Here is a 12,853-nt window from a genome sequence, read left to right on the forward strand (position 1 = left end):
AGCTGCTGTCCCCTACCTTCTATCTTCCCCCTACTCCACTCTTCCACAAGTCTCCCCATGTTCCACCCAATGTTTTCCTGTGAGTGTCAGCATCTCCACCCACTGCTGGGTGGAGCCTCTCAGGGAACACCTATGCTATGCTTGAGAAATCATGGGTGGGGGCATATGTGTGACAAGCTGGAGACCTATGACAGGGTGGGCTCTTGGGAGGATGTGGGGCTGACTCTAGCTGTGAGAAACCTAGTAGCAAGAGTCATGGAGACTGAAAAGGGCACCCTCTAACTAGGCAGGAGTCCTACTGGAGGGAGAACACCAAGCCACCACAAAAACTTCTACTCAAAATTTACCTTACCTACAAGATGTTCAGAGGCAAAAATAAAGCAGAGATTGATGGAATGTCCAACCAATGCCTGGACCAAACTGAGACCCACCCCATGGGAAAGAGCAAACTCCTTACACTATTAATAATACTCTGCTATACCTGCAGTCTGGGTGGGCATTCTTAACCTGACTTTGCAGACTTCTCTGTTAAAAATGGATGTCACAGGCAGTGCATGGCATTGAGTCAAGCAGAGTCTTGTCCTTGTCAGTGCCATTGAGAAGGAAATGATCTTACATTTTTACATCACCGTACATCATTAAGAAAGCCAAGGCAGAAACCTAGAGGCAGGAACTGAAGCAGAGACCATGGAAGAATGCTATTTATTGGATTCCTTACCACGACTTGCTCATCCTGCTTTATTATACAACTCAGGACCACTTGTCGGGGGGTTGGGAGGCATTGTATTTTAAGCCCTCCCACATCAATCAGTAATTAAGAAAATGCCCCTATACACTTGCCATATCTGTGTATGGCCACTCTGACGGAGGTTCCCTTTTCCCAGGTGACTATAGTTGAGCCAAGCTAACAAGACGTAACCAGATGGGGGAGGATTGAGAGCCAGTGGTAAAACTTGAACCTGGAAGACTTTGGCAGGAAAAAAAATGAGGTGTAGATGACTCCCATTATAAGCTGACAAGATGTATTAGTCCAGGTTGTGCTGCTGTAACAGAATACCATAGACTGAATGATTTATAAAGAACAGAATTATATGTCTCGTGGTTTTAGAAACTGGAATTCTAGGATCTAGGCTCCATCACTGGTAAAGCCCCTCTTGTTTTATCTTCACACACAGCTGAGAGGACAAGAGAGCACAAGAATGAAGGACAGCAAGCCTAATCCCACAAGCAGCAGTTTATAGTACCCCTAACCCCTAAGGGCCCTGTCCTCACGTACTGAATAATCCACTTAGGCATGAACTTTAGACAAAATGTTTTAATAGAGAATTTATTTAATTCTATTTTATGTGCATTGGTGCTTTGCCTGCACTCATGTCTGCGTCAGGATGTCAGATCCCCTGGGATTGGAGTTACAGAGAGTTGTAAGCTGCCAAGCAGGTGCTGGTGATTGAACATGGGTCCTCTGGAAGAACAGCCAGTGCTCTTAACCACTGAGCAATCTCTTCACTCTGCCCGCCCCCAACGGGGCAACACACTGTAATCACAGGACTAGCACATGATCATTCCATGAGGACTATGGAAGAAACTCCAGAAAGGGAAAACAAGAAGCACCATTATCACTTTGTTATAGCCCAACTGAAAGCCTTGAAGCATGTAATTAGATAAATTAGGCCTGTAGTCAGTTCAGATTAGGGCCTTTCCAGAATGACACTTTATGTATGTCAGAGGTGGGGCAAAGTAATTAGATTAATACAGTGGGCATTAATGTGCTTTAATATCAAACTGTCAAGTATTAACTCTGTATTCATATGAGGCAACCAGAATTAAACACCAAAGAATAAGTCAGTAATCTTAATTACCTGTTAACTCAAGAAAATAATAGAATTGAGAAAGCTTTCTTCTGAAAATTTTAACTTGAGAAAAAAAGTATGAGAACCAAAACAAGTTCTACCCATAAAAATAAACTGTACAGTGAATGAAAATAACAAAGCAAACCACTGTTATCTTCACAATTATCAAAACTGGACACTGTTTCAAGGCCAGTAGGCCTTCTCTGGGTCAAGATTGGAGAGCTATTTTCCTGTGAAAAAATAGAAATGTTCTCCTTTATTACTGTAAATGAGCTTATATGGAAGAACGGGGTGTCCACGAAGCATTGATGGACGCGAAGGACACTGAAACAAGACACCAGTTCTGCTTTCTGTGCCTGCAAGGGTTTGCATAGTGGTGGAGAGGGAGAAAAGAGAAGGTTCCAGTAGGGTTCGCTGCTCTTTTCTAAAGCACTTCATTTTCACCACCGGAGCTATCCTGGGATGTTCAGCTAACCACTCATGAACAAAGAGTTTGCCCATTAGCTTGTTCTCAGAGAATCCATAATATTAATTTATCCAACTACTCGACTTCTCAGGAACTTCTGAGATGCAAGAAATTGTCTTATTTAAGTTATTTTTCTTTCCCTTTATCACACGAGTAAGTAAAACTGTGAACAAGCGGGTCACAGACGACGCAGAGGCAAAATAAAGGCAATGAGTTAGATTTGACATTGCCTAAGTAAATAAAATGGGTGCATTTCTATCTGCCTCGTAGCGGTATAGAAAAACATTAGGTGACGAGCCAGGAGACCTAGAGAGTGGTTGAACACTATGACGTCATACCTACAGTCAAAACACCAATGAGTCACAGGTGGTTGGGATCCTGGGGCGGGGGACACTCTGTGCTTCTCATTTTGTAAGAATTGGGATTTCATTTAATTCATGGTCCTGATGAAGTCACTATTACTACCCCCACCAAACAGATGAGAGAGTGAAGCTTAAACTCAGCTGAAGTTGCACCAAGGAACCTTAGACCTCAATTTTCTTGACTTAAAAGGGAAGCATATTTTTTTTCATTAAAATGCATCATTCTTTTAAAGTAAAATTTAAATGTTATATGTATAAATGTTTTTCCTGTCAGTATCCATGTACCTTGTGTCCTTGGAGGTCAGAATAGGGCAGCGGATCCTCTAGAACTGGGGTTGCAGATAATAGTGAACTGCCATGTGGGTGCTGGGAATTGAACCCAGGTCCTCTGGAAAAAAAAAAGAAAAACAGGAAGTGCTCCAAAATACGGAGCTTTGTTTTTGTTTTTGTTTTTGTTTTTTTTTAAGCAACTATATATGCCAGGGTCTCTGCCTGGGCTCTGAGGTTTATAACTGAGCAAGTCACACTGGCCCTGTCTGCAGAATGGATCTACAAAATCTGCATCATCCCCAACAACCTCCCGGCTCCATGTCTGCTTACCTACTTTCCCTCCCAGTGACTGAATGGATGGACACGTCGTACTTCTGCTGATCCGCTGCTCATGTCTGTGTTTGCCTGCAGGTGGTGGGCAGGGGAGTGGGAAGCATGTTCGACAACGTGCGGGCCCTACGGAGAAAAAAGGAGAACAGTGCTGTGCATCCAGACCATGGGCTCTGATGAGCAGGCTCTCCCAGCTACAGACTGCCAGCACCTGCTGAGACCTAAGGCGCTGGTTTCCTGTAACAGAGATATTCTGTGTCCATCAGACTGGACAGTAGGCAACTGGAGTGAGGTAAGCTCATGGTTGAAGGGACCATGCCATTATCCCTGCTTCATCGTTACTCAAAAATGACTTAGCTTAAAATTGCCTGCTGTACAGCATCCATCATGGCTGGCTCGCTTCCTGCATTTCCTGTCTCCAGCCTTACAAAATCTTACCCTCCTCTGAAGAGTGAGCAGCTACGGACTAGGGATCAAGTGGGTCTCACTGGTAGAGGCTCGTGACAGTTAAGCGATGCTTCATTGAAATAGTGGTTGCCCCATTGTTAAGCTGTTGTAGTAAACCAAAGACACGCACACACGCACACACACACGCACACACGCACGCGCGCACGCACACACGCATGCACACACGCACGCACGCACGCACACACGCACGCACGCACACATGCATGCATGCACATACCCCCAAAGCCAGTCCTTAAAACACTTGGAAGCTCAGTGTTGTTAACTAAACCCAAAGGAGTATTACTTTGGTGGAAAAATGAAGAATGCACTTGATTCTGAAACCATTCAAATCATTAATCCACTCAGCATGTGTTAGAGATATCTGTTAGTAGTTCATAAATTCACATTAGCATTGCACTTTCCCCAAATTAACTTGATCTCAATCTGTGGGAATGATTAGGAATCAGAGGGCTTGAAGGTTATAAGGACAAAAAAAAAAAAAAAAAAAAAAGCAAATTTTAATTTTCTATGTCACTGTTGAGTCTCGGTCTGTCAGGCCTTGCTATGCCTAAGAGAGACTGGAAAAGGTCAAGCTCCTTGGTGTCTCCAAAGGCCTCATTTCTACTTTTCTGCATGAATTTCAGTTATGACCTAAGGAACAACCAGACAGAATTTTAAGGACAAGACTGCCTTTGCCATAAATGCTTTCTTTTTTAAAAATGTTAACGCATGTCTTTATTGTGTATGTGGACACGTGTGCTGTGACACACTTGTGGAGATCGGACAGTAACTGTAAGCATCATCAGTTCTCTCCCAGCACCATGCAGGTTCAAGGGACCACGCCCAGGGTACCAGGTTTGGTGGCAAATGCCTTTATCCACCGAAACATCCCACTGTCCCTTGAGCAGTTTCTTGAGAAGCCACAAGCTTCCTATAACAATGGCCAGACATTTTTCTGAAGCTTTTCTGAGGACAGACCTTCAGGGAAGTAGGAAATATTTGGTGCAGGAGAACACCATAGAAAAATAACTGGGATAAAAATTGTAGAATAAGTAGCCAATGTGCTCACATTTGTAATAAAACATTTGTGTTTAGATAGTGTCTTGTTGTGAATAGATTTCTTGGGTACCTTTTAAAGATGCTCCAAAAACAGTACCCAAAGAAGTCTAAATTTTGCATCAATAAAGTTACCCTCTCTGCAGATTCTTATTTGAAAGTGAAGTGAGCAGCTTTGGTAACCTTCAGAAGGCAGTTTCTTTAACATACCATAGCTGGGATCATTTAACTTCTAGTTCTGTGCAGGATGTTTGGGTAGGAATGTGGGCTAAGGAAATGGAGATCATAGTCCCCAGACTATGAAACTTTCCTATCAAATGGGAGATGAAGGATGAAAATGGTGCTGCAGCAGAGGGAAAAGACCACAAAGGGCGTGTGTCACGATATGTCTAGCAGTAATACAAGCACATTATAGATTGTGCACTGATCCATCTGCACACACCATGGCAAGTCAGAATGTCCTCTCTCCTGTTCCTGTGAAGGAGCAATCACAACATGGATTTGGCCTGACCTCTTCTCCCCCAACCTAGCCTGCTATAAATTATAGTGTTGTCAAAATAAGGCTGAGTGGGGTATTGTGATGGATCCATTAAATTTGCTTACAAAAAATGTATTGGTTGCATCCAAAACATTCAATAATTCTTGCCATGTAGGACTTACTAATGGCCAGAATCCCAGTGCTTTCTCAAAAGACTGTAATCATAGATTTGGTGGAAGAGACCTTCCTCCTGAGGCCATGTATACTGCACATAATAACTCGCCTTAGCTGGAAAGTAAGAGACCAAAAAATGTTGGCACGAAGTGACAAGTGCTAGTATCTGTAGTCTCCAAAATAGGCTATTGTGCGTTTGATTGACAGAACACATGCAATCCAGTTTCTAGCTGCCTCTTTCAGAGCTAAGTAGAAGAGTCAAGCTGATACCTTCATTAGGAGGTGGATTTCAGCAAAGTGCCTGGAGGTAAATCAGCATCTGTGGATAAATTGATGCTACTTTATCCAAACTCATTGGCTAAATCTTCCTTCCTCCTTCTGCTGTCTTGATAATAACCCTCAATGAACTTTGCTGAAATAGGATAAAATTGAAGTCTCTGACATTCTAACTATGCCAAGATACCTTTGTGCAGTTTTATGTGTGTATATATTTTCTTTTTTATCAAAAATTTTACATATGCACTTTAACTACCTTTCTTTTTATTGAAAACAGACCTTTTTCATACAATATACTCAGATCACAGTTTGTTCTCCCTCGATGCCCATCATATCCTTCCCATCTGCCCTCGCATCCAAATCTACCTGCTTCTTTCTCCTTAAAAAAGTCATCTAAAAATAAAATAAAATAAAAGCAAATAAAAGAAAATCAGAACAGGACAAAACAAACAAACAGGAGTATACATTTCTATCTAATTCTTTTCCCTCTTCCAACTCCCAGCTCCTCCCCACCTCCCTAGTCACTCAACTTCATGTCCTTTTTCTCTCTGTCTCTGTCTTTGTCTCTCTGTCTGTCTGTCTCTCTGTGTGTGTCTCTCTGTCTTTCTCTGTCTATCTCTCTCTGTCTCTGTCTGTCTGTCTCCGTCTCTGTCTCTCTGTCTCTGTCTGTCTGTCTGTCTGTCTCTTCCCTTTCTCCCTCTCACCCTTTCTCTCTAAAAAAACAAACAAATGAAAAACCAAAGGTCAAAACAAAATACCAAAACTAAACAAAAAGCATATATAGAAAAATATGGAGTCCGCTTTATGTTGGCCAATGACTCCTAGGCATGGAGCCTGCTCTGGAGTGCGGTTGGTATATCCAGTGACAGGCCATTGAGGAAAACTTATTTTCCTTTCCCAGACAGTATCAATTGCAAACAACTTCTTGGGTAGGTGTGAGACTTTGTGTCCACTTCCTCTTCTCCGTGATGGGGTTTTGTCTGTTTTGAACTTGTGCTTCTCTCTTCAGGAGAATTTTAGGCTAATTACAATAAAAGGCTCTACACATTGTAGTGGTGAAGTAAACTATGGCCATGACCAGGAATAGAGACCATGATCTACACGTGTAACCCACATGGTTACTATTTTGCAGTTTGAAGTTTAGCTCCAAGCATCTGTGCAACTAGAACAATATAGTAGGCACCATATTCTTTCTAGATCATAGACAAAACACTCTCCTTCTGCAAGAGGCATTGTACATAATTGCCAAAATTACACTTGGGGTTTTGCTGTAAACAAAGCCCTCTCCTGCTTCGCTAACATCTCCAAAACTTTAAAGTTTATTTTAAAATTAATTCTTGCTAAGTCATCTAAGCTAGATTCTGACTTTCCTGCACTGCACCACCCTCTTGACTATCTGGAACTACATCGCCACACCCATCTTACGTCAGGATTTTAGTCTTGCATCTAAGATATAGAGGATGGGTCTTTCATGGGCTCAATGGAAAGCTGTAGCATATTTTTACATGGCTAGATGGACAGGAAACCCCTGAAAGGACCATGCGTCTGGCTTTATGTATCTCAGACAAGAAGAGAAGCAGAAAAGATCCCAAAGAAGCATCCAGACTCACCTATGCTGCATACGCCCACAGTACAGTCCTAGGTAAATTGTTTCACTTTGTGTGGTTTCAGCTGCACCAGGGTATTTTTCTCCCATTTCAGAGACTTTGTAGGGTGGTGATTTTTTTGTTTTCTGTCCCTGAAATCTCTAATTCTGAAATCTCAAGCTCCTACTAATCCAACTCAAATCCTTTTTCATCTCTATTATTGTAAGGATTGAATAACATGAACCATATAAGCACTTACATGGCCTGAAAAACAGTGCATGTCACTACAGGATGACCTCATTATCTGACAAGAAGGCAAAGGCTGACTTTCTGTGTTACTCTGATTTTGCAGTCTTTGTCCATCAGCAGTATATAGAGTCCCAAAGGAACTGATCGATGGTGCTTTTCCTCTTGAACTACTCCATCCTTTTGTTCAGGGCCACCTTAATTCACAAAGCACTATAGGCAGCTTTGATAGCATCTGCCAGTTTTTCAAAACCCTCTGGAAAATGCTTGAGACTTAAAAACAAATGAAGATGTTGCTTTTAAAAACTCAAAATAATATTGAAAGTCAACCATATTTAATTTCATATTAGTAGCAAAATAGCCCCCATTTCGCTAGGGAAGAAACTGTAGCATAGAGATGCTTACAGACATGTTCAAGTAATATAGCTGCTAAGTGATAATGCAGGCTTTGAGTGTGAGCACTAAGATTCTACTTTGAACACCGTCATACATCTCGGTAATGTTCCTTCTGTTTCTATTTCAAATGTCTTTGAAATGCAGCAATATGGCAGTTCCTAGAATTCATAAGAAACACATTCTGTTTGGAAACAGTTCGAGAATCATCTTTTCTCACTTCACTGGAATTCGCAATATACACAATGATTGCTGAAATCTGAGTCTCTCAAAACAAAATGATTGAGTCTCACCAAATAATTGTAAAATCAAAAGCAAGGAAATGTTTCAGTTGGTTTCTACAGAAACGTACTGTCTGTCCCTTGAGACGGGGAAGGCTTTGGAGTGCAACTGAGGAGACACAAAGTAAGCCATCCACAACAGATGTGCTTGGGGTCTAGGAACATCTGTAATCTGCCCATCCTGTGCAGCAAATCAACCAAGCTTCTAGAAGTTTACTAAGTGAAATCTGTTTGTGAAGGTGTTCTGATGCTATGGCAACCAGACACCTAACAAACGGTGATGTAGTGCCTTGGCTGAGAATGACCCCCATATGTTTAAATGCTTTATCCCCCATAGGCTCATATGTTTGGATGCTTGGTCCCCAGTTCATAGAACTGTTTGGAAAGAATTATGAGGTGTGGCTTTGTTGGAGGAGATGTAGCCTTGCTGGAGGTGGTGTGCCGCTGAAGGCAGGACCTAGGTTTCCAAAAGCCCATACCACCACAGCTTTCTGCATTGTGACCATGGGTCAGATATGAACTTTCAGATACTGCCCCAGCACCATGCCTGTCTCTCTGTTGCCATGGTCACCAACATCATAATCATGGACTCAGACCTGCTGGAACTGTAAGCCCCAATAACCATTTTCTTTTATAAGTTGGCCTGCTGCAGGAGGTACAATATGATAGTAACTGAGAAAATGAGTTAAAAGATGAAAGACTTATTTTCACATATGGCTTCAGTTTTCAGTGTACTTTTGTTGGCTCTATTGGTTTTATACCCACAGATTGGAGCAATACCATGGTGGAAGAAAGATGTTCACTTTATGGCACTTAGGAAACAGTGATAGGAAGAGGCTGAGGGAAGAGGCTGGCTTCCTTCAGCCAGGACCCACCTAATCAATCCCACTTTCCAATGATGCCATCCTTCCGTGGCGCTTCAAAAGGAAGGCATAGGAACAAACGCCAGTGCCAAGAAAGTGCATGCGAATCCTTGCAGGAGTCCCTGCAGACTGAAAGCCAAGCCTGAAGGAACAACTCCTGCGGGTTGATGCTCTCCCTGTGTAACTCCTTTGGGAACAGAGCCTCTGCAAGTGCCAACATGGCAGTCCTTTCCAAACATGGCAGCCTACGTTCTTCTGGTTCCGGGGAATGTTTCTGGCCACTCTTATTTGCAAGAACTACTCAGAAATCTGGTTTCCAGATTTCTTTGTTGTGTCTGTTTGTTTTTAACCATCTGAGATGCAGAACTGCTTTCTTAGAGTTTCTGTAATGACATTTCACAAACTAGCTGGCTGAAACAATGGGAGATCTCTTGGAGTAGAGTTGAGAAGGCAGAGATCATATATCAAGTCGTCCGTAGGCTAACTTCCTCCCGAAGTTCTGTGGGGTAGAATGACCTCATGTCTCCTGTTCCTTCCTTATGGTAGGAGGAATGCCTGAGACCCTAACTGAGAAAACTAGAGGGAAGCCTTGGAAATGGCTCCTGCATCTCCATGCATTTTCTTCAGTTTGCAGGGACTCCTGCAGGATGTCACATGCACTTGCTTGGCACTGGTGTTCGTTCTCATGCTTTGGGGTCCCTTGACTTGTAGTTAAGCCACCATGATGGTTCAATTACATGGAATTCTTCCAAAAGATGTTTCTCTGTCCAAAATTTCCCCTTTTATAAGAATATTGAACGTGCATGGTTAGTATCCATTCTTAAGACCTCATTTTAAGATGGTTTCCATCCAAAAGAACCATCTCTAAGTTGGATCACATTCTGAGGTCAGAGTCATCTGGACTCTGATGTATCTACCTTTGAAGAGGAGCAGGAACACATTTTAACTTAAAATGGCCAATGTTTCAGCTCCTGTGAAACAATTGTTGATCCAGAGCCCACTCATTTATTTATAATTTCCTGAGACATATAGAAATGTTTTATGCTCACATATTAGCCATTTCTTACTAAGCCCCTTTAGTCCCAAACCTCTGATAAGTTCCTGCTATGGTTTTGAATGAACTCAGTCCGCACCATATCTCTGTGCCAACAGTGAGCTCCTCATGCCTCTGTGCACCTCAGGTGGGAGGAGCTGAGCAATTTAGCAGCAGGCATTTTTCTCAGCAGGCTTTTTCCAGGAGTAGTAGCTCGGAAGGGCAAGATTACTCCCAGAGAGGACACAAATAGAATGAATAGCAGCCTGCTTGCCTGGTACAGAGTTCAAAATTATAAAGTCAGGGCATATGATAATCATAGCTGAAGTGGGTTGTGAGAATTCCAAAAGTGCCAATTGAGATGGACTATAAAGTGTGTGTGTCACACAGCTGCATTTGTCTCATCTGAAGGGCTTGACAGCTCATGAGGAGAAAAACACAGTTGAAGACTCTCAGGCTTAATACCAAGAGGAAATGCTTGCTCTAGCAACAGTGAGAAAACACAACTTCCTGTTTGGGCTCAATGTTACCAGCAGACAGCATGGTCTGGTTGGGCATAATATGCCCTGTGCTAAGGATGGCTAAGAAAGGGCCATTGCAGCTCACCTGGAAGAATGGGTGTCTCCTGGGAAAGGAAGGTACATACAGGCATGCCAGAGAACATATGTGTCCATCCCAAACCTGGTTTCCAAGACTGAAGTTTTGAGGAATAATACCAAGGAATGATGATGCTCTGACTTTTCAAGCAAAGCTAAACATCCAGGGTCTTCTTATTAATATGAAATGTTTAGCTTTTAAAACAATCGCCACTATTCCATTTTTCACATATTTGTTTTGATTTTTTTTTTAAGATGGAGTACACCAAAGAATCTACCTTTGTAGGTCAGATTTCGTCCTTTGGAAGTGCTACTTGAGAAAAATCTTCTGCTTTCAAATGCTAAAACCTAATGTATTTCAACTTGAGAGACTACTTGATGGCTGTCAGTAACCTTCGCTTTGCTCCTGTATGTTAACCAAATTTATAGTTACCAGGACTATTGAGTTCTTTAAATCTGCAAGTTAGGAGGTGACGTGTCCAGAACTAAAGAGATGATGGTTCAGTGGTTCAGAATGCTCCCCATTCTCCCAAAGAATGGGAATTTGGTTCCTTTTTTAAATATATTTTATTACATCTCAATTGTTATCCCATCCCTTATATCCTCCCATTCCTCCCTCCCTCCCATTTTCCCCTTACTCCCTTCCCCTATGACTGTGACTGAGGGGGACCTCCCCCCCATATATGTTCATAGGTTATCAGGTCTCCTTTTGGTAGCCTGCTATCCTTCCTCTAAGTGCCACCAGGCCTCCCCATCCAGGGTACGTGATCAAATATGGGGTACCAGAGTTCATGTGAAAGTCACTCCCCATTCTCCACTCAACTGTGGAGAATGTCTTGTCCATTGGCTAGATCTGGGTAGGGGTTCGATGTTTACTGCATGTATAGTCCTTGGCTGGTGCCATAGTTTGAGCAGAACCCCTACATGAATTTGGTTCCTAGCATGCAAGTTGGCTGTTACACCAGCTCCAGCGGGTCTGATATTCTCTTTTAGCTTCTGCAGGTACCTGTACACACGTAGTGCGCACACACGTGCGCACACACACACACACACACACACACACACAACTAGAAACAAATTTTGAAGCACAGTAAGATTGCATCACCTTCAGTTGTCCCAGGGTACCTGAGCCTAAGAAACATGCAGCAGTAAAGCAGCAGAGTACAGCAGTCTTTTGACAGTCTAGATATGTGCCTGGAACTATTCTACCCACAACTCCCCTGATGAGACAGGTTTATGTACCATAATCCAAAAACGACAGTAGAAATTGGGGGACACCCCCATGTCATTTGTCATTCTCGTTATCAGTATTATCACAGGCATCATTATTTTTATAGGAATAACAATGGCTTCTAAAGACCAGTTGCCTTGTATATATTATGCATGTGGTCAGACTATAAATATTGGAATGTGTGTGTGTGTGTGTGTTATGGTGTGGTGTGGTGTGTGTGTGTGTGTGTGTGTGTGTGTTGCTGCTTGTTTTGTGTGTATCTTGGTCATTGTGCTCATACAGTTCTCACAACCTTGAAAAGTAGATATTAATTCTTTTAATCTCCAGAGGAGTGAGCTAAAATCAGAAGAAAACACACACACATATATAATGAAAATGACACATTGAAGAACTTAAGACATTTCTCCTAGGTTTTGTAGTTATTTCTCTTTTTCCATAATTCAGTTTAATAGAAACAGAGCACATACTTCAAAGCTTTTTAATTAAAAAATGAAATATATTGTGCACTTTTACGTCCCCACAGGTATTAGAAATCTTACAAGTCAAAGCAGCACAGAGGCTTGTGGAGGACGTAGAAGAACCCCCTTAGATTGTTCTGGATTCTGATGCTTCTTGAAGAGAAAGCTCCAAGAGAGATCAGTGGGCATTAGCCTTGTTTATGAATCCACTCTTAAAACAAAGCCAACTGGTGGGAAAATGCATTCAGGCACTCATTGAGAATTACTTTGTTGCACTTACTTATAAATGTTTACATTGTGAAGATTTGAAAATCCAAGGTGTTCATATTAAAATGTAACAAGAAATGACTAAACTGAATGGGCCATGCAGTGTATTCATACTCAAAAGTAGCAGAAATCTGAGACAACATAGAAAGCAAATACCCGGGCTCTCTTTTTAGGCTCCTGGTGAATTGTT

At 42.1% G+C, this 12,853-nt stretch overlaps 1 protein-coding gene across 1 annotated transcript in view; it reads left to right on the forward strand.

The window, feature by feature from the left end:
* The window catches only part of LOC127193572 (A disintegrin and metalloproteinase with thrombospondin motifs 12), a gene marked incomplete at its 5' end in the record, with an annotated part of 116,599 nt that overhangs the window by 82,404 nt on the left and 21,342 nt on the right, over positions 1–12,853 (forward strand). Inside the window, one exon of the mRNA XM_051150842.1 lies at positions 3,360–3,570. Within this exon, the coding sequence (XP_051006799.1) occupies positions 3,360–3,570 (211 nt within the window). The remainder of the gene's footprint in view (positions 1–3,359; positions 3,571–12,853) is intronic.

This window comes from Acomys russatus, chromosome 9 (assembly GCF_903995435.1).
Source record: "Acomys russatus chromosome 9, mAcoRus1.1, whole genome shotgun sequence".
Classification (NCBI taxonomy): domain Eukaryota; kingdom Metazoa; phylum Chordata; class Mammalia; order Rodentia; family Muridae; genus Acomys; species Acomys russatus.